Source organism: Alosa sapidissima, chromosome 22 (genome assembly GCF_018492685.1).
Source record: "Alosa sapidissima isolate fAloSap1 chromosome 22, fAloSap1.pri, whole genome shotgun sequence".
Taxonomy (NCBI): domain Eukaryota; kingdom Metazoa; phylum Chordata; class Actinopteri; order Clupeiformes; family Clupeidae; genus Alosa; species Alosa sapidissima.
Genome location: NC_055978.1, coordinates 1987441 through 2012077, shown reverse-complemented (window position 1 = coordinate 2012077; position 24637 = coordinate 1987441). Strand labels below are relative to the sequence as shown.

The 24637-nt window shown below is 38.7% G+C and overlaps 1 protein-coding gene across 1 annotated transcript in view; it reads left to right on the top strand.

Moving 5' to 3' along the window:
- The window catches only part of mettl25 (methyltransferase like 25), a 42439-nt gene extending 19736 nt beyond the window's left edge, over window positions 1-22703 (top strand). Inside the window, exons 4-12 of the mRNA XM_042077945.1 lie at window positions 1226-1810; window positions 6476-6668; window positions 13144-13238; window positions 14710-14739; window positions 15024-15097; window positions 19446-19539; window positions 21528-21602; window positions 21699-21770; window positions 21994-22703. Coding sequence (XP_041933879.1) covers window positions 1226-1810; window positions 6476-6668; window positions 13144-13238; window positions 14710-14739; window positions 15024-15097; window positions 19446-19539; window positions 21528-21602; window positions 21699-21770; window positions 21994-22095 — 1320 coding nt within the window. The 3' untranslated portion in view covers window positions 22096-22703. The remainder of the gene's footprint in view (window positions 1-1225; window positions 1811-6475; window positions 6669-13143; window positions 13239-14709; window positions 14740-15023; window positions 15098-19445; window positions 19540-21527; window positions 21603-21698; window positions 21771-21993) is intronic.
- The last annotated feature ends 1934 nt before the right edge of the window (window positions 22704-24637 follow it).

Here is a 24637-nt window from a genome sequence, read left to right as displayed (position 1 = left end):
ATTAATGGATTTTTCTTAGCCTGTGCTACACCATTCAACCAAGTTGTGCGAAAATTATAGGCTACCCGTAGTTTTTCAATGTTGACAAACATGCGTAGTACATGGAAGCTTTTAAGTCGGGGATCACATTAAGCATAACGCAACGCTCAGACCATAATAAGTTCTATCTCGCTCTTATGGTAACACAAACCGTTTGCCTTAACTGACAATTGAATACGCTCACGTTGCGCTTTGAAAGTTGAACCAAGTTCAATGCTCAGCTTGCTCAACGCTAGCGTTACGCCAGCATTGCCACTGTTCCGCTGCCGAACCATAGAGAACAATAGGAAACCTGCCGCTTGCCGCTGGCTAATGTGCATCCCACTAATGTCTATAAAAACAATATGTTTATGAAATAACACTAAACAGGTACCTCGGATTGGCATTGCTGTTTATTGTTAAACTACAATTCTCTGCAGCCAGTGGAGGACATTTATAGCCTACCATGCACCCAGACAATATTGTGCTTCTGTCCTAATTCTGAAGCAGTGGCCACCACTACAAAATGAAGAGGAAACACTGCGGAAGAAAGTTAATGTTTTAAATAGGCTACATCAACAAAATATGTAATGTGAAGTGAAACTGGACGGGCCATAATAATCTCTGATTTTTCTACTCATTCTAGTTTTACTTATTGTTAAATTGAGCGGCAGCCAGCAGGAGAGGATATACATCGGCAGGATTATTTAAAAGGCAAACGTAACTACATTGTGCGTCTGCCCTAATTCTGATACCATGGCGGCATTAATTTTGCCGTGGTGGGCTGCCATCCTTAAATCAACGTAGAGGAAACACTGCTTTAACATTTATTTTAGTCCCCAACAAAAGTTTACACTCGTCATCATCCCAAAATAGAACTATTCCTTTAAGTATTATTCTAAGACAGGGAGACCTGAAATATCTAATATGAATATTTATTTGTGAATATTTAAGGAAACTTTTCACGAGAAGAATTAAGGGTGTTTTGTGGAACCTTTTTTTATTTTGAGGAAATTCTTAACTTCAAGTGTTTTGTGCAATTGCCCCTGTTTTTTAACATTACTTCTGGTTCTCACTGGGCCTAAGCCTAGTGATGCCCCATTCACTGCTTTTACCTCTCTCTCTCTCTCTCTCTCTATCTATCTATCTCTCTCCTCTCTCTCTCTCTCTCTCTCTCTCTCTCTCTCTCTCTTTCTATCTTTTTCAGGTCATAGATGTGGGATCTGGAAAGGGTTATTTAAGCACACATCTCTCCATGCTGTATGAGTTGCAAGTGTTTGGCATTGACTCTTCCAGCACCAATACACATGGAGCACAGGAGAGGAGTCGTAAACTGAAGAGATACTCAAGAGTAATTCAGAAACTCAAGAAAGATGCCAAGGAGATTGAACGGTTACCAGGAACTGGAAAGAAAAAAGAGCATAGGGAGAGTGGTATGGGAGAATTTGTTGCAACTGAAAAGAATTCTACACAGTTGCAAGACACTCAGTTGAGTGCTGTTGCAGAGGTGCCTGTGGATGTCAGCAATCAGCTTGGAGAACCTGTGGAATGTGCAGTTGGAGAAGAAGGCATGACTGATCCTTTTCTTAGCGCCCTGTCTTTGAATGCTGTGGAACCTATCTCTGCCCGGGTCCCTCCCAGTCAGCTGAGCAAGGAGGAAAGGGAAAGGAGGATGAAGGAGAATCTGGAGAAAAAGTCATGTAATAGAGAAAGCAGCAGCAGCCTGTTCTTACCACTTACCTCCTATGTCACTGCAGAAACAGAACTCCGAGAGGTCATCCCTGAACTGAAGGTAAAGGATTTAATTTCAGACTTTATCTGAGACATTATGAACATTATTGAGCCATTAAAGAGAGAGAGAGTTGCACTATTTTACCAACTTTCAATTCTGCAATGGACAAAAAAAATGTCTGTGAAGAGTTAAAAGGTAAATGCTTTCTTTGGGTAGCTTAGAAATCAGCTAATATTAACTGAAATGACCTGGGACCAACAGAATTATGAACTTCATTTTGTAGAAATAGGCCTTTCCTTGCTTTTTTTTGCAGGTATTTTGCATTACTATGTTTTAATGACTTTATAGAGGTCTCAGGAAAGTGCAATACTGACTCTTATATCCTTTTTTCAGCACAACCTAGACAATATGATTAAGTATTGTCATTTCATTTTAACCAACTATTATATACACAAAAAACATCAAAATATTTCTTTTTGGGGGCCAAGCAGCGAAGCTGCGAAGGCACCCATTGTGTTTCTATCTTTTCCTATTATTCCAGTGCATGAAAATGCACTGTACTGTTCTTCCTAGGCATTTTATTCTTAAAATACTTCTTCTAACGCTTTTTGTGCGTTTAATACAGCTTAAACTGTTTAACGTAGAAACTTCATTCAAACTGCGTTGCGTAGGTCTTACTTATGTGACTTCAGCTATGTTATTTTCAACTTTGTAACTTTTATACTTTTTAAACTATTAATTAAAAACTACTAAATTGGATTATAGTTGGATTAAAGTCTGAAATTGGATTAAAGTCTGTGAAGTGTAAATGAGCATATTATGTATATTTTCTCTCAACCATTCACCACAAGACTATGTATCCTGATAGAGTACCCTATACCTTTGGAATTAAAATAGACCCATTGCTGTCGCTGTCAATCTCTGTTGTCCGTTCTCCAAAGAAATCCGTAGCCAAAGATTTAATTGCTTCAGAATCCGAATAGATCCGAACTACACAGCACACCTTCTAAATGCTCCATTCATGCAGGCGGTAAAACTCGTGAGGCATTCGTAGTTAACTATAACTTGTGAGGTAGCCTACAATGTTCAATCAACTTCTGCAGACGACGAGGACAACAATAGCCTAATGGTTAATGCATAGCCTAATGTTTTTGTTTTTAAATAGGCCGCCAACTGCAAAACATATTGAATCGGACCAATCAGGTGCAATCTCTGTGAGGAATCTGGTCAGCAACAACAGTATATTTAGGCTAGGTTGCTGTTTCTCCTCCTTCTTGAAGAGGCCAACGGCCAAAAGCCAAAACACAAAGACCAAAGATAATGGAAACTTTCCTGTTCTCACACAGGAAGCGTCTGAACGAGGAAGAAAATCGTCAATTTTTGTATCCAAACTTTAATCGGCAGCCTACACATTTGGCCTCCAAAAAAATATTCCTAGGTTGTTTTACAGTAAGATATGTCAATGAGTGATAGATATGAGGTTAAGGAATGTGTTCGTGGTGAAATTAGAAAATACATAATCAAGTCATTTTCCAACCCTCTTTGTATTCAAATCACTATATCTCGAAATGGATTTCCACTACACAGGACTCATTTCGTCGTGGCACGCCCCAAATGATTGGCAAAGAACACAAATACGTAGAGTTCCATAGAAACATCCCCTGGTCATGTCAGTTTGCTTCCTGGTTGGTTTGATGGTCAAAAATTTTTGATAAAACAATGTTTTGTGAGTTTTCCCCCGCTATTATATTTCCGCAAACATCTTTGACACATTCCGGTCGCGGTAAAAAATTACATGTTTTTAAAATAGCAATAACGTTGGTTCTACTTAATGGATCGGAAAACCAATTAACTTAGCATAATCCCTCAACCCTCACCTTTCGATGGTACTTCTGGACTGAAATAGTGTTTACCATACCTTTTTATATTTTTATGTTAGTCTAGGGTAGGGATGGTGAAAACAAAACATTTTCTTCACCGACCACATTAGCCGGTTGAAACCGGTTAACCGATTAGTTTAAAATATGCTATGCTATTTGAAATAACAGCCATTTCGAGCTGCGTCTGCAATTTCGCAATGGTTTGGGTACAAGGTGATCACGTTGAAAATAAAGGCGTTTGTCTAGAGTAAGAGCTCATTTTGCCAGGGATCATTTAAGAAAATGACAGCTCCGAAGAGACGCCGCTTTAGTTTGAGGTAGCGCTAACAATAAAGAAAGATGATGATCATCACCTTATCTGTTACCATTTGATGATCCTTCCTGAAATGTAGATGTAATGTATTTTTAAAACTAAGCCCATGTGGGAATGTTGCCTAATAGACTGCAACACGATAAAACCAATGGATAAAACAGGCACCTTTAGAATGCGTAAAAGTTGCACCGGCCAAGGCAGGTCTAACTCACTGTGTACCTTCTCATAATGGACAGAACAACTCTCTTGTATTATTAATATTATTTTTTTATTTTTCAAAAAGACAAGTGTCAAGGCTCTAACCTCGAGTGTTTTAGCCTGTAGCCTTTACTTTTCGCAAACCTTGTGAGCGCGCGAACCCAAACGCTGTGACCTCGAGCCAAATGTTTTTATTGGTTTATTAAGTACAAACAGGCGAGTTATGAACAATTGAGTGTGAGGGATACACTTCACACAAAAAGGTCTTGGAATGAGATGGCTAACTGTAGTAGCGTTAAGTCCACTGTCTATAATAGCCTAATTTAGAGATTTTTTTTTATTACCGACTATAGACAACTTTGATCTGCTAACGTTGATACGGTCAACCATCGGTCAAACGGTCATCGGTTACCATCCCTAGTCTAGGGCAGGGGTGCCCAACCATGTTTGACCTAAGATCTACTTTTAAAGTTGACAGTGTCCCGAGATCTACCAAGCCAAGTAGAGAGCTTAGTCATTACTGGTACTTACATCCAGTATATTGGTCCATACTGCAATTTCAATTCTTTCACAGTTTTTTCACAATTCTATAATCTCAATGCCCAAACACCCAGTATCCTCATGCTCTAAAAATGATTGGACTTCTTGCAATTTTTTCTATCTATTAGACGCAAAATTCTATTTAGGCTGTCAAACAATATTTTTTTCTTAATCACAATTAATAGCTGAAGTTCTATAGTTAATTGTGATTAATTTAATATTTTATCACATGATTGATTGATGATTTTGCATTTCAGAACTTTCCAGAAGTCCATATTAACAATGTAAAGCAATTCTTAGCCGTGTATCTTGATCTTGGCAAGCAGGATCCTAGTGCATTCTGGTGTTCTTTCCCATATTTGTTTAAGCACCCGCCTGATTGGTGAATAGGCTATTTGTAAATCGATATGGTAAAATAAAAGATTTTTAAAAATCTGACTGCCAGAATAATTTGGCTGGGCCAAATCATTTCGGTGGCGGGCCAGCTTTAGCCATCTGTTGCCAACTAATGTCGTAGATTATAGCTTAAACTTGAGGTGTTTTGGTGATAATTTAATTTTTTTGTTTTTGTTTGTTTTAAGTAAAACGCCGATTCAGCCGATCGGGAGTTCAGAACTGCATTGGTGTTTATTATCTTCATGACTAGGCTACAGGAGGAAGGCAGGCAGAAACATACTAGGAAGTTTCTGTAGCAGTTTGATGACAAGAAACGGTGCATCAAAGGGTCAAAATAGTAGCAACCAAAGATAATTGTTGATAGCAGAACAAGTGACGGTGTAAAATTAAAAATCTTGGCGGCAAGCATAACACTTTAATGTGTTATGCTTGCCCCTTAATCGCATCGTGATTAATGCGTTAACGCTGACAGCCCTAATAAAAGATAACTTTCCCAGTAATGCCTTATAAACAAAAAGGAGGCAGTGTTTTTCCCTCCTGTCATAGAGGGAAGACGATCCTACATTTTGGTGTAGTTTATAGTAGTGTGTTCTAAACCCATCCCCAGTTATAAAACATACAGTAGTGAACTGTGGTAAACTGCATCAAGTGATTTCAGTGTGTAAGGGGCTGTTTGCATATACACAATTTCACCATAGTCTAACATAGTTGCTTGAACAATGGTCATTCTGTTTTCTAAAGAGAAGCAAGACCTAATCTTGTAAAGTACACCACATTCAATGTTTACCTTTTTTGTTAGCTCAAGCATTACATTTACATTAATTCATTTAGCAGACACTGTTGTCCAAAGTGACTTACATATGTAAACTATATTACAAGGGATTACATTGTCCCCGGAGCCCGGGGTTAAGTGCTTTGCTCAAGGGCACAACGGAGGAAGCCAGGAATTTAACCCACAACTTTCAGACTCCTGAATGCTAGGAGCCATAAAGTGAGATACAAGGTTATGACGCCAGTGTCATATAAAGGCTTAAAATGTTTCAGATAAAAAAAGATATTCACTGTTAAAGTGACGGCAAAATGAACGGGGATCAATGGAATGCTAACACTAAGGTGGGCCCTTATTAGCCTCAAAGCCTCCCATAGGTGGTACGCTTTCCGAACATTCACTTACCCACTTGGTCAATGAGTCTCGGTGCTTGAAGCTCGGCCATTATCACCTGTAGGCTTGAATATTGCCCTGGCTCAATAGTGGGCCTCCGGCTCATGAAGATTGCCTATAGATAGGCCAATAGTAAGAATATAACCCCCCCATCCAAGCCTTACCACATAACAAATCTAAATTTAACCTCTTATGTCAACTACTATGTACTAATCACTTTTGTTTTTATAATGTAGGATGCGGTCATGGTTGGGCTACACACATGTGGAGACTTGGCTTCAAGCACACTGCACATGTTTGCAAGCAAACGGGAGCTACGTGCCATTTGCAGTGTGGGGTGTTGCTACCATCTTCTTTCAGAAGAATTTGACCAGAAAAGAGGGCATCACACACCTAGCCTGATTAAAGACCAAATGCAGTCCAGTCCAGGCAAGTGACAATCCCACTCACAAAAAAAATTCTTCTGAAATGTGTTAATTCATTGTTCTGAGGAATGAGGGCTTTCAGGAAGATTTCATACACCACTGTGTCCTGGAGTGTAAACTGGCTGTAACCAGAATAGAAAGAGAACTATACAGTAATTTCCTGTGTATTAGCCGCATTGTGTATAAGCCACAGGACAGTATTTTATGCAAGTTAAAAGAAACAAAACCATATTAATACCATATTGACTGCTCCCTTGTATTAACCTCATGGCTGAAGAAAATTTGCAAAATCAATGTATAAGCCGCGGCTAATAGTTGGGAAATTACGGTACTTGAGAATCTAGGCAAAACATGAATTTTGTCTGGCCCCATTCCAACACTGAGACATGGCAATGAGCACTTTCGTGGCTTTGAAATGTTTGTACTGCAACTAGCCAAGGCTAGGCTACATAAACCATTTTGACATCTTTTGGTCTAAATTTAATATGTTTAAATTGGATGGGGTCCAGGCTTGGAATTTCACCATTCTGGGGGCAAGGCCACTTGGCCTTCAGTTGGGCATATTTGGTGGGGGGCACAAAGGCCACATGTCGGGGCACCAAGGCCAAAGTTAACTATACAGTAATAGGCTATAAAAATGATCAAAGTTGTATTTAGCCTATTCACTGCAGTAGACCTGCATCACTGTATGAAACATTACAAAAACATGAAACATGACATATTACATAGAACTGTAAATCATCTGATCATCTAATATTTACAGATATCTATGCTATATAGCCTATAACATTTATTTTATATTTGGCCTGTTATGAAATCATGTATTGAACAATTTAAGCACAGCTCAGCTTTAAGAAACTCAAATAGCCTAGATGCATGCTTAGCATTTTGTGATCATTAAGGCTACTTTCACAAATTCTTAGTCAGCTGTCCTCTGATTTACCAATATCTGGGCGATATTTGTAACATTTATTTTGTATTTGGCCCGTTATGAAATCATGTGGAACAATGTAAACACATTGTAAAACTTAAAGCCCAAATTTGGAGACATCCATGTATGTCGAACTTTACTGCAAATTCAGAACTAGATTACTCTGGAACGGCTAACTGTACAGGGGACTGCTTTACACCTTTGTGTTCGGTAAGGTCTCCTGTTTATTCGGATATATGGTTTGTCATGTGTTAAAAGAAGGGTTCGTAAAGTATTCCACTGAGATGAATGGGTAGGGAGATTATGGGACGCAAAACTTTCAGTAGAATGTATGATTAAATTGAATTATATTATTTACTTTTCTCGCGAACCGTTCAACACAGCAATTATCGGCTAACATCGTTTAAAAGCTGAGAAAAAGCTCTTTCATGTGATACTTGTGATGTCTGTGTGATGAATATTCTACTTTGCGAGTAGTTCAACTGAGAATGGGTGAATTTGGATGCACTTTCTTTCTTGCGCTGTCACTTTCTCCACTGCGTAAAAGACTAAATTAATTTGCGCTGTAAATGCTAAGATTATTTTGACAGGCCACAGGCTAAATAAAAATAGCTATTAGTAGGACGCAAAGCAGAATATTGAAAGAAGGAGGCACCAAGGCCACCGTGGCCTGTAAACCTCTGATTTTCAAAGGGGCCTCACGGCCAATGCAAGGGGCTAAGACGGCCATGGCATTGTGAAATTCCTACCCTGATGGGGTCCATCCTAACAGGAAGGGGAGTTTTCTTAACATTCACCACTCGAGACAAATGAGAGCTTCATAAAGAACTTTGCAGATAAAGTTGCAGATTCTCAATGGCAAATTGAATAGAGTCAGCAATACATTTAGAAATACATTTGGACTTGACAACCATGCAAAGAAGAGACAATATCATTAATATAGATATTGTGATGATAACTGGACCCTTGAGTTGGTTATTAACCAATGATCCAAAAATGATTGATAAACAGGTTAATTTGGAGATTGGACAGTAATCACCTCCCTTTGTGTAAGGAGTCACATGAGCCAATTTCCAGACACTAGGAAATATCCCTATAAAATGGAAAGATTAAAGTGCAATTGGAAAGTTCAGACCCTATTAGTTTTCCACAATTCAGTTATGTTTGGGCAGTCGTGGCCTACTGGTTAGTGCTTCGGAACCGGAGGGTTGCCGGTTTGAACCCCGACCAGTAGGCACGGCTGAAGTGTCCTTGAGCAAGGCACCTAACCCCTCACTGCTCCCTGAGCACCGCTGTTGTTGCAGGCAGCTCACTGCGCCGGGATTAGTTTGTGCTTCACCTCACTGTGTGATCGCTGTGTGTGTTTCACTAATTCACGGATTGGGATAAATAGCCCAGCCAAAAACTCCAATAAAATTTTGATCAACTTTGAGGGACAGCTATGACCATGCAGGATTATCCAGACCAAACGTGACAATTTTGCTACATACTATTCCTATTTATGTACCAGAATGCAAAATTTGAGCCACCTACATGGTTTAGTTCTTGCGCTGTGGGCTTGTGAACTTTGACAAAAAAAAGAGGCCGAACAAAATTGACACCCCCCTCCCCCTGTAAAACTGGCTGTATCTTGGAAAGTATTGATCTTACATAAGAGTAATTTTACAGTGTGTCTCCTGGGTAACATAGGTACACCTGGTAATTTTTTCGTGCGTGGTCCCTGGTTGAATTGACGTGGAATGACCCTATATGAGCCATTCAAAAAGTTGTACATTATTGAATTTGTATGTTAATCGTTCAGAAATGGGCTACATATCAGTCTACATAGGCTAATATGTGTTGGTCTGTTTGTCTGTTGTGGTCAAAAATCTCCAGGCACACTCAGGTGTGAGAAATCACTGCAGGTTTATTTACGATACCGGGAGCAAGTCACTAGCAACAACAAGTTCCAGTAACACTACTCAAAGTTCTCTAGAGCAAGGCCCAAGCTTATACACGTTCGTTACATTGTAGTAATACAAATCACATGAGTACAATGCTCTTTTCCAAAAATCCCTATATATGCAGAAATACAACAATACATGTACACTTCTTGGACATAGCATGTGATCCATACACAAGTCATGTGGCTCCTCCAAGTAAGTAAGATAATTGGTCAATACAATACATATACATCCTTCAGCATTTTCTTGCCATAGTCTATTTCCTGTCAGGATATTCTTAATATTACTGCCTCAGGTAGAATATCCTTAACTCGTGACAAAAGAGGTCAGATGACCTTTATTGGAAAGTCGGAACATGGAGAGAGCAAATGACAGAGAAAGCAAAGTTGATGCACAGTATTGAATGTATAGAAAAGCATACACATAATATATGAAAATGTATTGTTAATCACCTCTATGTAATACGATTTGTTTAGTAATCCAAAATTTCTACCACACTGTCTCGTGATGGTCTGTGCAGTGGAATAACTTCATGATTGGCCATGATGAGACAGATAGTGTTTATGCAATCACTATTTGAGTATGTATTCTTTTTGCTGTACAATTAACAACATAACGTGTGGTCTGGCACATGATCCAAAAATCGCTATCTTACACCCTCTAAAAAGCATTACGCCACTGACCAAGAAAAACCTGGTCTATAGTGAAAGGCGCATATAAAGTGCGCTGAAGACGCACTGTGAAGAGATGTAAGCAGCAACTCCTCTGCAGGATAAATATCATTAGGATTTTTATTCAGTCATTCAAACAATATTGGATTACAATAAGTGTTGCTTTTTTCAGACTATGTTTTCGATGGTAACCCTTTGTCAGTCAATAGTGAAAGTAATTAACCGTGTAGAACTGTTTTGACCATGAGACCACGGTGAAGTTAGTTTCACTTTGCCTATGAGTTCAAATAATAGGTGGGTGGAGATGCATGTAGGCTATACTCACAAACCGGTTTTAGTAAAGCAAGGTTTAGTGGAATCTCCGTTACATACAGCCTCACGTGCAAGCAGATTCCTTCAAATGCACCGCTGACTACCAAAATACTGACGTGCTGTTTGAAGTTGCGCTGCTTGCTGTTAAAGGAAAGACCGATGTCATTCTCATTGGTTTAAAGGATGTTACACCCAAAACATACCCATGACTGATTTTAAGAAACATAAGTACAACCCTTTTGCGCCCGGTGTTTGATCACAAAATCGTGCCATTAAATTAGTGAATGTGGACTGCCCACACCTTTAATGTCTATAAACTCTGACCATCCATTTCTGATCGCCAAAATAGGGCCCAAGATCACTTTCTTCTAGTAATCCGTGACCTAAACCAAATTCTTCTGACCTGGAAAGATTGATAGTTTCGATGTTTGCCTTACTTTCATCACCACTTTGACCATTCATGAGATAAGATTTGCTCCGTATGTGTGTGTTTGCCTACAAGGTGACATCATGTTGAATCAACTTTGTGCGTGCTCAGCTGATGTGGGCGGTGCTTAATTATATTGACAGGAAAAAACAACCAATCACAAAGAAAAGTGATTGGCTATAATGTTTAGTCCACATCAACGGGACAGACCAACCTAGCCAACCTTGACCATGCCTAGGCTGGTATTTTGGGTATTGGATATTTCAATGTGGTAATATGGTGGCAGCATGGAGGGGAGTGTCTCCAGGACGCTGGTTTCACTGTTAAGCCTTCATGAGGTATCGTGGGCCTAACTTAACGAAACATCGTGAATGAGGGTGCCCACTTAATAACCCCAATGACATGCCGCATACTATATACTGCTGTTGGATGGGCCATTTGTCTTGTGTTTGTGACCATTTGTTGGCGGATTTGTGGGTAGCGTGCTTTTTAAAGTTAATTTGAGTAGGGGCTTCTGAATGTGTTTCTACCTTGGATTTTGGCACAAGGGATTTTAACATCTAATCCTGTGTATTATATAATGTAAAGTAAGCTTGTCAAAAGCATATTTTGCTTTCTATAGGTATATTTTGTCATCATAAATACCGCAACCAATATTTGAATGGTACGTCACCAAAGGGTTAATGATTATCATTTGTACAGAATGGATAGAAGAGGTGGGAGTAGTGCTGGGCGGTATACCGGTTCGGTGTATATTTTCGTTATGATATGAATTTTTAATATACCGCCATATCGGTGTATTTGATTACACAATGTTTGGAACGCTGCGCCGCGCGACAGTGTTTCAGACAGGATTTTCTTCACACGCACGCATGGTGCCAATGCGAGGCATAATGAGGGTAAACACAAAACACCTTAAGTTTTTCCCCTGAAGTATGACCCTTAAGGCTTTCTTCTTAGGTAGGGGGTTTATTTAAGGGTGTTGCACAGAATACCTTCAATTGTTTCTTTAGTTAAGAAAAAAATGTTAAGGGATACTGCATTGAAAGGGATTTACCGTCACGAAAATTCTATTGAGATTGTTTAACAGCTGTAACTAGCTGGCTAGTAGGTGATGATAGTTAGCAACCCACCGAACACAGTGAAGTTTAATGTTCTTATCATTCATCTCACCTTAAGAATATTCGCTGAAATTATCCAGGTAGCAAGTAAAGCATGTTATAGACATGCACTGAGCAATACTAGCTGGCTAGTTAAAAATGATCCTGACTGTCATCAGTGAACCAAAACTATTTAACGATGTTTTGCCTAGCGAACCGAACCGAAGCTCATGGCAGGCTAACAAGACATCCACATCCACATGAAGTTAACGTTAGCCTACCACTAACGTCATGTAAACCACACAATAACAAAAAGGCATGTTTCTGATAGGCCTATTTGACAGAGTAAGCATATTAGCAGAGAGGTTTTATTTTAAATTGTATAATTTTCAAAAAAGTATAATTATTGCAAGTTGCACTACTTTTTGTATTGGTTTTATACAAAATGTTTGTGAAATTTGCACAGTAAAAGTTCTGTATTTTGACTGCAATTGTCTTTGCATTCTGATTAGATTCTTCATTAGAATCATGAGTGGCTCTTTGTAAACAGCATCATTTTCTGGGGCCATGCAAAACTGCATTACCACTAGTCAGTGTGGAGTTATTCTACATCATGACAGTAAAATAGACCATCCTTACTCAATGTAGGCCTACTGCAGCAATTCCTCTCCCAACTTGTAGAAAATGCTGTGAACATCTGATTATACATGGAAAAAAAATACCGTCATATACCGTGAAACCGTAAGAATTTTGAAAAATACCGTGATATACATTTTTGGTCATACCGCCCAGCACTAGGTGGGAGGTAGGGGATGTGGAGTAGTTGTGTATGTGAAATCTTTCCAGTCACAGTCTTAAATTCTATTTCCAAAATGCGTTCAGCCCATTGCTCTGAAGATTAAATTGGGCTCTAATAATTCAATTATAGTGGTGGGGGCCTGTAGAGGCCAGACCACATAGGCCTAAAATTTCTGGGCCTTTTCCATTTTTATTAATTTGAAATTGCAAACGTATGTAAAAAAGTAACCTTGCTGAAATGATTAACTGGAAACTACAGTGTTTGCTTACAGTGTTTCCTTTTCCCTGCTGGTATAGAGGTGGTGACTGAAGTTTGTGGTTTTCCCATGAGCCAGTATCTAAGGGATCAGAATTACTTCTGTGGCCGAAATGCCAGGATGTCTGCATGCCTGGTGGGTCCTGCTCAGTTATTATACTCAGAATATTGTGATCACTAGGATTAATATAGAACCCATGGGTCAGATGATCTCATGCATTTTGTTTCAAGTTGTAGGTGTGAGAAGAGTAATTTCCTCCTGGAAAGGCATTGGTGTACAAAATTAGTGTTCTCTCCCTCTTTTATTTACCTAAGCACCCACTTAACCATGTGCTGCAGGTCTTTCATTTTAGTGCATCTACAAGAATATTCATGTATCTTGCCATTACAATGCCTATAAAAAGTATTCACCCCCTTGGATATTTTCCTCTTTTATTGCTGTTATGGTTATGGTATTTAGTAGACACTTTTGTCCAGTGACATACATATAAAAACAATACAAAGTTAAATTTAAGAGTAAACAGTTTAACAAGTTGGTAAGACTACATTAAAGGAGAATTCTGGTGTGATATTGACCTAAAGTGTGTTGAAACATGATACCGAGTGTGAGTGTATGCCTCATAGCTCATCTCGGCTTGTCCTCTGCACTCAGAAATCTGGCGCTAGTTAGCCGATGCTACCAACAGTTTTTCGATGGGGGTGCCTGGGGGGCATCGGCCTAGCCATGCAAATAAATAATTGTTTTACACCATTTACGAGGCTCAAAGTAGCTCCACACTTCATTGGTAGACTTCCAAGGGCCTTGACATTTAAAACGAGACATTGAGAACATTGAAAAAGCACTGGTAGTTTATTTACAAGACAATTTATACAGACAGTACCTTCAGAAAGTTTACCGTTTGCCGCCATCTTGAATTCAGTCACGATAAGTCGAGCGACGAGTACGAATGAACAGGTATGATAAGGGATCAGATATCAGATTCCATGGAATTCTGTGGAAATGCATGGATTCAGCAACTGGAATCCATGCATTTCCACAGAATTAATTTTGGAATCTGATCCCTTATCATACATGTTCATTCGTACTCATCGCTCGAAAATACATTGTTTTGTCACGTAAGAACTCTGTTCATATAGTACAGACCTAATGACATTTTGAGCCTGTTAAGAGGCAAAAAAGGCACGTTTTGATGATGCCCCCAGATCTAGCATTGTAGGTTAACGGGAGTACTGGCCATTAGCTGCAGCTACACCAGTTCGGTAGCACTGATTTTGGTTGCTATTTTTCCTATCGACAGTACTCGGTGACGTCTAGCGATCCAGATCTATTTAAAAATTGGCCGGATTTTTCCTTTAATGCTCTTCATTCCCACTTATATGTTAAACTGCATAATTGTTCCACCATTTGCTTTGACTGTTTATAATTTACTACAATGAAATAAAGCTTCTTAAAGTGTGGCTTGGAAATCCAAATACTCTATATACAGTACAATACAGCACAATTTGATTACAATATGCCATTATTGAGATTGTTTTGTACATTATGCATTATTCTTCATTCATTTTTATTCCTGCATCATAATTTTCATCGTTTCTATTCTTCTAAGGCCTTGGAGAGAGTGACAGTTGGTGGTGGGGTAAGTCATACTGAAGGGGATTTTCAATTCTTACTGATATTATATTCCTTGATATGATGAAGCATAACTAATAGAAAATGTTAAATCATTCATCTGAGGCATACGTTGAAAAATATAAGGCTACATCAAAATATGGTATTTCATTGCGTTTTCACTAGAGGAAAAATGGGAAATATGCTATTTGCTCACAACCACAGCCCTACAGTGGCACTGAAATCAACTTATAACATTACTGCCATTTTGGGGATGTCTGGTTTAACACTGACTGGCTTTCTGCTCGTCAGCTTCCAGTGGAGTCACTGTTCTACCGTGCAGTTCTACACGTCATCCTTCAGGATCACTTTGGTGCACACAAGAGGTATGAATGACAAGTGTTGACAAAATTGTCAAACATATTTGACAGTATAGTTTTAAGCTTAAAGCATATCTACCCTGTGACTGTAGGATATACACAACTTAAGTATATGAAATGCTAGCTGGGTTGAGGGTGGATAGTAAAGAAACTAGATGTAACTTGGGGTAATGAAATCCTGGAATCATGACATTAAAGGGGAATTCCGGTGTGATATAGACCTAAAGTGTGTTGAAACATGATACCAAGTGTGAACGTGTGTGTCTCATAGCTCATCTGAGCTTGTCCCCTGCACTCAGAAATCTGGCGCTATTTAGCCGATGCTACCAACACTTTTTCGATGGGGGTGCCTCGGGCATCAGCCTAGCCATGCAAATAAATCACTTTTTAACACCATTTACGAGGCTCAAAGTAGCTCCATACTTCATTGGTAGACTTCCGAGGGCCTTGACATTTAAGGCGAGACACTACAGGTGAATAGGGTACAATTTTTAACAAGCAGATATCACTATGAAACTTCCCCAGTTGATTACTTACATTAATATGAGAAAAAAATGTATTACAAGTTTGCTGTAATTTAATGTTTACACATGCAAATTAGGCATTATCTAATTAAATATGCGCTAATTTGCATACGTTTTAAGGCACGAAACCTGAGCATTGGATACAGCCAGGTTCAAAATTATGTTTTCATTGTGTTCAGATATTAGATGGGGAAACATTTACAGAGGGATTTATGAATATCTACTTTTGTTATCCTGTAAATCAGAAAATTATGTCACTAGCCCTAAAAAAATCGATGTTTTCCATGTTTTTAGGCATAAAATGTCATGTAAGTCAGGCTAGGAATAATATATCAACAAACCCCTGTGTAGAAATCTTCGACATATAGTTAGGCATAAGTCTAGAAAGTTTGGTGTATGTACGTGCTTCTGAAGTGGAGTTTTTGAGCTCAGAGTGTGAGAGGAAACTCATTTTGAGAAAACAGCCTTCAAAGACAGCCAATGAGATTCCGTTCTCAGCCTAGACTCGCCTTTGAACTTTCGCGATTGGTTGCTGATACAAAGGGAGTGTCCATATATGCCAACGGTAGTACACATGATATGTTTTGGTCCAGGGTCACGGGAGTGCATGCAAGGTTAGAATGCTAACTTTTGCTGAATTTAGGAGAAATACAGGCGCGAGTAGACACAATATAATGAAATAAACACCTAAATGTGTAAATCTGACTTTTTTGTTGTAGTAGTGTGATAGGATACATGCTAAGGTAACATACTAGCTCAAAATCTCGAAATTGACCAGTGCATGAAAAAACTATGTTGTTTTCACCTGCTGTGTCTCGCCTTAAAACGAGATATTGAGAACTTTGAAAAAGCACTGGTCGTTTATTTACAAGACGATTTATACAGACAGTACCTTTAGGAAGTTTACCATTCGCCGCCATCTTGAATTTAGTCACGATCAAGTCGAGCAACGAGTACGAATGAACAGGTATGATAAGGGATCAGATTCCGTGGAAATGCATGGATTCCAGTTGCTTCCAGTAGCAGCAACTGGAATCCATGCATTTCCACGGAATTATTTTTGGAATCTGATCCCTTATCATACCTGTTCATTCGTACTCGTCGATCGACTTATCGTGACTAAATTCAAGAGGGCGGTGAACAGTAAAATTTCTTGAAGGTACTGTCTGTATAAATCAAGGGGGCAGGCGAACGTTCGGAGAGCGTAGACACTATGGCGGATCTGAGGCTAAATAGTAGACCAGTTCACCTAGCCATCCCCATTGAACCCCATTCAATTTTGGCGCCACTTTGACATCAAATAACATTACAGCTGAAGTGTTTTAAGCCTTTATATGAACTTTTTCTATTTTCGGAGTAATACAACATTGTGTGATTGGCGTCATAACCTCGTAACTGACTTACCGGCTGAGTAATAAACTTTTTTCCGAAATCAATGCTAAAGTGACGTAATAAGCATACAAACAGAGCAGGGTGAAAGCGTCGCACAGGAGTAAAATAACCGTATTCTCTGGATAAGAACGAAAGCATCGGAGCACAACATTTCAGCGAAGTTTTGATGGATTGACAGTAGCCTAGGCTATGAATGTGGCGAGTGCTGTTTATATTAAATCACATTTATCTACAAACAACTAGGACATTTAGAACATTAATGTAGACATGGTGGTAACAAAGTAAGTGGCTACATACCCAATCTCTCGGTGCAGCTATCACAAGAGTTACACGAGTCAGACTACGTGCCTACGTTACATTTACGTCCCCTGAGCCTGCGCAGAAAGCCTCGTCGACCAACAGGAAACGGTTGAAATTTGCTTCACCCACCTCGATTGACGTCTACGTGATGACTCTGTCCATATCTTTTACTGTCTATAGTATAAATTGTCTTGTAAATAAACTACCAGTGCTTTTTCAAAGTTCTCAATGTCTCGTTTTAAATGTCAAGGCCCTGTGAAGTCTACCAATGAAGTGTGGAGCTACTTTGAGCTGTAGACGGTAATGTTTCATGTAGGGTTCATGTCAGTTAATATGAATTAACATTTAAAAACATGTTCAATTATATTTTTTTACATATATAAGTCGCACCTGGCTATAAGTCGCAGGACCAGCCAAACTATGAAAAAAAGTGTGACTTGTAGTCCGGAAAATACGGTACATTGACTTATTGTTTTCATAGCAGCATGCAGTGACTGCTTATTTAAAATATAAATGAACCTAGATACATTATTTCATTGTAGTGAGCAGGGTAGAGCACACTAATTTATTCAAATGTCTCTCTACCGAAGTACCTGTGACTTAATTTGCGTAGAGAAAGCACCCGTTTGATAAAATGAGCCAGTAGTGGAGAAATTACTTTTAAGAAATAATCTGTAGCCTAGGGTAGGCTACTGCAAAAAACATTGGGTTCGCAGTGACGAGAATCAGCCAACCACTCAGTCTCAAACCGAACCGAATGACCAGTTGAATGTTAATTCTCTACAAAGCAAGTAGTTCAAGATTGTGCTAAGAAATCATTCTGATTTTGATAATGTACTTAAATTGGCAAGTGAGAAAGTCCATTTCTCTAGAAAGAGACTGAAGCTGTAGCTACAGCATGTTGATTGGCATGTTTTAATTATGCAAAGACACGTTCAAGGAGTTCAGGATAGAGCCTGTATCAGGACCACATTTAGTTCAATGTGTTATATGTACCATTTTTGGGAGCCTCCTGTACTTAAATGGCCAGTATTCATTTATTCATTGAAGCCTCTATGTTAAAAGGCTTGTGGCGATGCGCAATCTGCTATAGGTGCCAAAAATATGTTTGGTACTGCCAATTTGTTTTGTTTTGCCATGATTCATGTGTACAATAAACAATGCACTTTGTGAGAAAAAAAATTGTGGCAGAGAATCGTGATATCAAGTCTAAGCTAACAAATCATGATTCATATTTTTCCCTGAATCGTGCAGGCCAATTGCAAGCTACCCCACTGTAGTACAGTACATAGGCCTGCTGTAGAAACCAGACCTTATTAGGCATAAAGCGATTTTTCTGAATATATAAAGTATACATACTAAGATACCAAAACCATACCATTACCGTGGCCCAAAAAACGTGATGCATACCGAAGCGTAGGTACACTGTACCGTTGCATCCCTACTATTCACTAACATGTGATCATGTGATATGGATCAAAATTATGGGTTTGTTTCATTCAAGAGCATGACAACAGTGAAAATACAGAAAACCATTCACAACGTAGATGGCAGTTAAACAAAGAAAGCTTAGATAACCAAATAAAGCCAATAAACCATGAGATGAACAAGAGAAAAAGATGGGAGAGCGCTGCAGTGGGTCACTAGTGAATAAAATGTTTCAGGTGCTCTTCAAGGGAAATGGGCAGAAAGAGTTGAAACAGATGACTGTAGATCCCGAGGCACTCTGCTGATAAAAAATGTCCTTTATTGAGCGGACACTGACGCGCCTACGCGTTTCGACTCACAGAGTCTTTGTTAGGCTAACCCTAACCCTAACCCAGAACAAGTTGGATGGCAGATCAACCAGATAAACCATAAATGCATCAAATGTAAAGAAATCAAAACAAAGCCAAGAGAGAGGAGAGGAGACAAAGGGGGTGTGTGTGTGTGTGTGTGTGTGTGAAAGGAAGAGGGAGAAAGAGATTCCAGATTAAATAGGGTTTTCAAGAAATGATGTCTTCAAGAAATGTTTAAAAAAAATATATCTTCTATCTGAAATATCATTTGGTAATTTGGCTACAGTTACCTTATGTACAGGTTTCAATTGTAAATGAGTCTATGTTTCTCTGAACTTTCTGTGTTTATGGATGTAACAGTGAGAAGCGTGTGGGCAACGTTTATTCCAAAGCTTCCTCTTTTGTGGACTACATCAGGAGAGCCCTCAGGAAGCTTGAGCTGGATGAGTCAAAGGTTAGCAATGCTGGAAATATATGAATAAAAATGTTTTTTGTTTGTAGTGCATACTCTACCAAAGTCGGCACATTTCATCTAATTTTGTTCAACATTATTCTTAAGTTAAAGAATAAATTAAATTAAAATAAATAAATGCTTAACCCTTAGAACCTGATTGACGCAAAGTGCGTCAAAAAACACACCCTTTCTTCTCTGTTACATTGCTCCGGAACTTTTCATCGCAGCGAGATGAAACCTTTATTGCGTGACAGAGCAGAAGTGGGGCTTTCCAGCGAGCCTACTCACTTGTCTGTACGATCAAGTATGAAAATTAAAAAAATCATGAAATTAAATCAAATTGCATCATATTTACAGTCTATACTTCTCTGCATTCACCTGCGCAGCCATTACTCTCGTTTGAATTACTCGCGAACCTGTGATCGCATAGATATGCCACGCATGTCAGATGAAAGAGGAGACACAGAGCTATTATTTGATACCCAGTGCATCCTTCTGGGTTCTAAAACAGACGAAGTGACAGCAAAATAATAACTTCATATAGCTCGACTTACCCCACGTTTTTGTCTGTTTTTGTGGCAAAGCATGTTTATAATCCAACTATTGTGTGTTTCTCTATGGCAAAGAACGTTCATAATCCGGTTTTGAGATCCTAGTAAATTCCTGCATGGTATCCAATTCAAGGCTCACATTGCATCCCAATTTGTTCGACAAAGGAACACCGTTTTTGCCTTTACTTTGCTCATGGAAATGCAGTAAAAAGTTGTAGAGAATCATTATGAGTGCACACACAGGCTAACACGTAAACTCGGGTCAAGTAAGGTCAGATCAGTTCGTGTCACAGATATGGAGTGCAGAAAGGTCATTTTTAATCACTAAATAAAAAAATGGCATTTATTTCTGTAAGGCCCACACCGCATATGTCTGTAAATTGCTCAGCCCCAGAGAATCCTCCACCATGGCAATGATATCGCCAGATTCAGGACAGTCTGCCCTACACACACATGAAAGGCAAGTCGAGCTGCCAGCTTGCAGTGGTGAGATACATGTCAAAATATAAGAATTTTTATAATACGCTTTTTATATTTTTATTATTTAAAACTCAAAATGAAATCAATGCAAGTATTAATACATGAAATTGTTGGAGATTTGGGTAGCCTAAAAAACCAATATATAGCATGTGTGTATGGCACTTACTTACTTACTTCTAACTAAAGGTAGTGAAAATGCCCTTAAAACAGTCTAGGGTTCTAAGGGTTAATGGGCAAGTTGAAAGTCTACCACTACTCCTCCACCTATGGGCTTTCTAGGCTCTGTTCTGTCCAAGGAAACAGTAGAGGATACTCCACTGGTGGGACTGCATACTACAAGAGGAGTAACCAATGTTACAACCAGTGCAACCAGTGACACATAGAATGCATCTGAAAACGTTCTATCCAAGCTCTAACATCCATCCAACATCCATCTTAGTCTCAAGAGACTGGACTTTTTTTTTTTTTTTAACAAGTAGGATACTGGGCATAGAAGGCCTGTGTTCTCATTTTCTCCCTGAGAGTGATTAGTTGGAACCTCTGCTCAGTATTGTAGGTGTTATCTAGTCTCCATGAATTTTTACCATATACTCACATCACCAAAATGTCCAGAGGGTTGAATAAATTTGAATGCAATTATAAATACAGCTCATTTACTGTGAGATCTCAATATTAGAACATCGATGTCCCAGGTTGGTGGGGCTAAAGGAAGTATTACTTTTACATTCATTACAGACATAAGAAGTGACCCTCTCTCACACACACACACACATACCCTTTCCCCTTAGTTTTGCGCGTTCATGTGAGAGGAAGGGTTATCCCAATTCTCTGTTGGATCAAGGGGTAGGGGTAAGGGTAAGGAGTAGATACCCCTTAAAAGTGAGAATTTCCGCGAACGTATTTGAAATGAAGGGGTAACAGAAATACCCTTACACTCTTTTTTATTTATGTATGCAGCTCTCCGATGGAGACATTCAGGAATATCATGATCAATATAAACACAGGATATGTGAGATGTTGGCTTTCAACAGGGTAAGTTGATTAGTTGTTCTCTTAACGAGTTGGATTATAATGTAATAATACTGTGAGAATGTGCTAGATGTTTTATAACAATGTTGTATTCTGCAGCTTAAGGTGACATTGGCCCCCTGTATTGAAGGTCTTATTCTCCTTGACCGGCTATGCTACTTGAAAGAGCAGGTAGAACTGACAGTTTACCCAAGTTGTGTTTATGAGTTTGTTATTAAAATGTTTTATTGTAATGTGATATAGCTTCACTATAATCTGAAAGGGGGGGGGGGGGGGTTCTATGATTCTATTCAACCTGTTTTTTACTTTATTTTATTTTTGTGTGCATAATTAAGTATGAAGAATGGATATGATTAAAGTCAAGTGTCCCTGACAATCTCCCTTTCTTTTGTAGGAGAATGTTTCCTTCTGTGCCCTGGTGCAACTTTTTGATCCACTCAAGTCACCAAGATGTTATGGACTGGTTGCACTAAAGACTGACATCAAGTCTTTATGACATATAGGTCTAAGTTATTACATACCTAATAAGTTGTATGTAATGCTTTAACTGGCAGGCATGTTGCCTCAACTGGACTAATGAACGTTATATATTTTCATCAGCTCTTTGATTAAGTTTTAAAAATTAGTTATATTATTTCCATTGTTGCTGCTATTGTTTTGTATATTTTATCTTTTAAAATATTGTTATTTCTTCTTGAAATTAAGAGAAAAATATTAAATCTTTTTTGTAACATATCGTATGTGCTAATGGTATTTGCATTTTGCATACCAGGAATGTAATTCACATCAAAGTACACTGGTGTCGTTTGTCATTTACAGATACACAAAAAAGTTGGTATCATCTTGTGAGTGTGACCAGAAAATCTTTAGATAGGCTGTGGTTTGATCTGTTGGGAATGTGTACATACCCAGTTATACATCCATCTACTCACCAGGGACAAGCACGGTCATTCACTCATCAAACCACCACCAAAACTCAATTTGTGAAAAAAGTGGGTGATTTGAGGGAAAGATTTGTGAATGAAGTGTTATTTGTTATTGGTTAAAATGGTTGGAGCAATGCAGTAATTACTATTTCAGATTTGACTGTAGCCATTTATGGCTATGGTATTTTGTAGACACTTTTTCCAAAGAGACTCACAGTGAATTACAAACGGTTGTTCCACCGCGCTTCTGAATTCACGTCTGGTGCTTCACGGGGGGATCAATCATGTGGAGAGGGAGAAAGTTCACCGGAGCACACAGACATGGCTTTTATGTTTATTTTATTGTAGTGCTCAGCTATTATAGTGACAGACTAGACAGACTTATAGTGAACTTTACATGAGTTTAAAATAATAATTGAAATTAAAGTTGAAAAAAACAATATCAATAACAATATTAAAGCCAAAGGTGTTGGAAAAACATATTTTTGTTTTATCTTGCTCTATTAGGCTGTAGTTAGTATGACAAATCAATGATTATTTTTCCCAGTGACCCCCTACCACCACCCACATTTGTTTTTTATGAGCCTCTACCACGGTTGAGGCGCCGTTTTTGGTAAATGTCAGTTACCAGACTTTGCCATGGGTTTGTTGTGTTTTACTGAAAGAAAAGAGATATTTTTTCCAAAAACTGCCTTTTATTGGAAAGGAGAATGAGAGAGTATTTCAATCCAACAGTTACAATATTTCATTGTAATAGGAATATACACATGGTGAAAAAATATTCAAAACCACATGTAAAAATCAGAAAGTGCCAACACCCCCCTTCCACACACCATTGCCATTGTGAATTAATGTGTTATTGGACTTCATTTGAACATAAAGAAAAAAGGTTTTACCTTTGAAAACCTTTGAAATAGATGTGATTCCACAAAATATGGCTTAAATCGCATATGATCAATTCTAAAATGGTGTATGCTTAGAAGGTGTGGCCTTTGACATTACAGGGATACTGAGCAAATTATTTGTGCCTAACATGTAGTAGGCTACTCAAGTGGAATATATGGCTCTATATGGTTGAATTCATAACAGTTAGATTTTTGGTATGATGTGCTCTACCAAAGAAATGGTAAGAAATGTGCTCTACCAAACGGTTGAACGGTCAGTTAAAGGGTTGGTTGAACCATAAGCATACACACTGTAATAGAATTAAGTAATTAAATGCAGGCTGGATGGGTGAGACTAAACCCTTATTAAAACGATGAACCACTGAGGAGAAAAGTCTTGTTGTGCTTGACCTCGAACTCATTTTGCGCCGTAGTCGTATCGGCCGAATGTGGACAGTGTTTTGCATTATAATGGGAATTCCTATAAGTAAGTAGCATGTGAGCTGTGGTGGTACATTAGTTCAGTGCCACAGTGCAACTAAGTAAAGTTATTGCACTGTTCACTTTTGCACTACCACCATTACACACACTTCATAGCACCTTAACATGGTCAATGCGTCACGTGGTCAGTCCATACCTTTGTAATCAATTCACATGCTCCTTAATTTTATACATTTCTGTGAGTGATTTTTTTATGTATGTGAGATATGTGTGTAGTGTGTTTTTGTGTTGTGGTTGTATAAGCCAGTGTTTTTCAACCTTCTTTGTGCCACGGCACACTTTTGACACTTAAAATGTCCCACGGCACACTAACATCCTGTGTGAAGAAAAAATATACCATAGCCATATATACCATTCAAATAATACACAGATATGGCTTCTATGCAAGACCTGCTCAATAAAACAAGCGCCCTCTGTTTCATTTGTAGGTGACTATATCTAATGTAATTGTTGTTATGAATTGGATATGTGATGATTCTGTGAATACTGGATATGGGGCCCCCTTTGTACAATGCCTACATACCACAAATAGTGCAATCATACAATCAATGAGAGCATGTGGTTATAAATTCTTTGATGTAACAGTTGCTTTTCTGGACCAGTGAGTGACATTTGGGTAATATTCTGCGGCACACCTGATGATCTCTCACAGTGGCCGACACAGTGGTTGAAAAACACTGGTATAAGTTACTGGATGCCTAAAATTTCCCTCAGGATAAGTAACCTA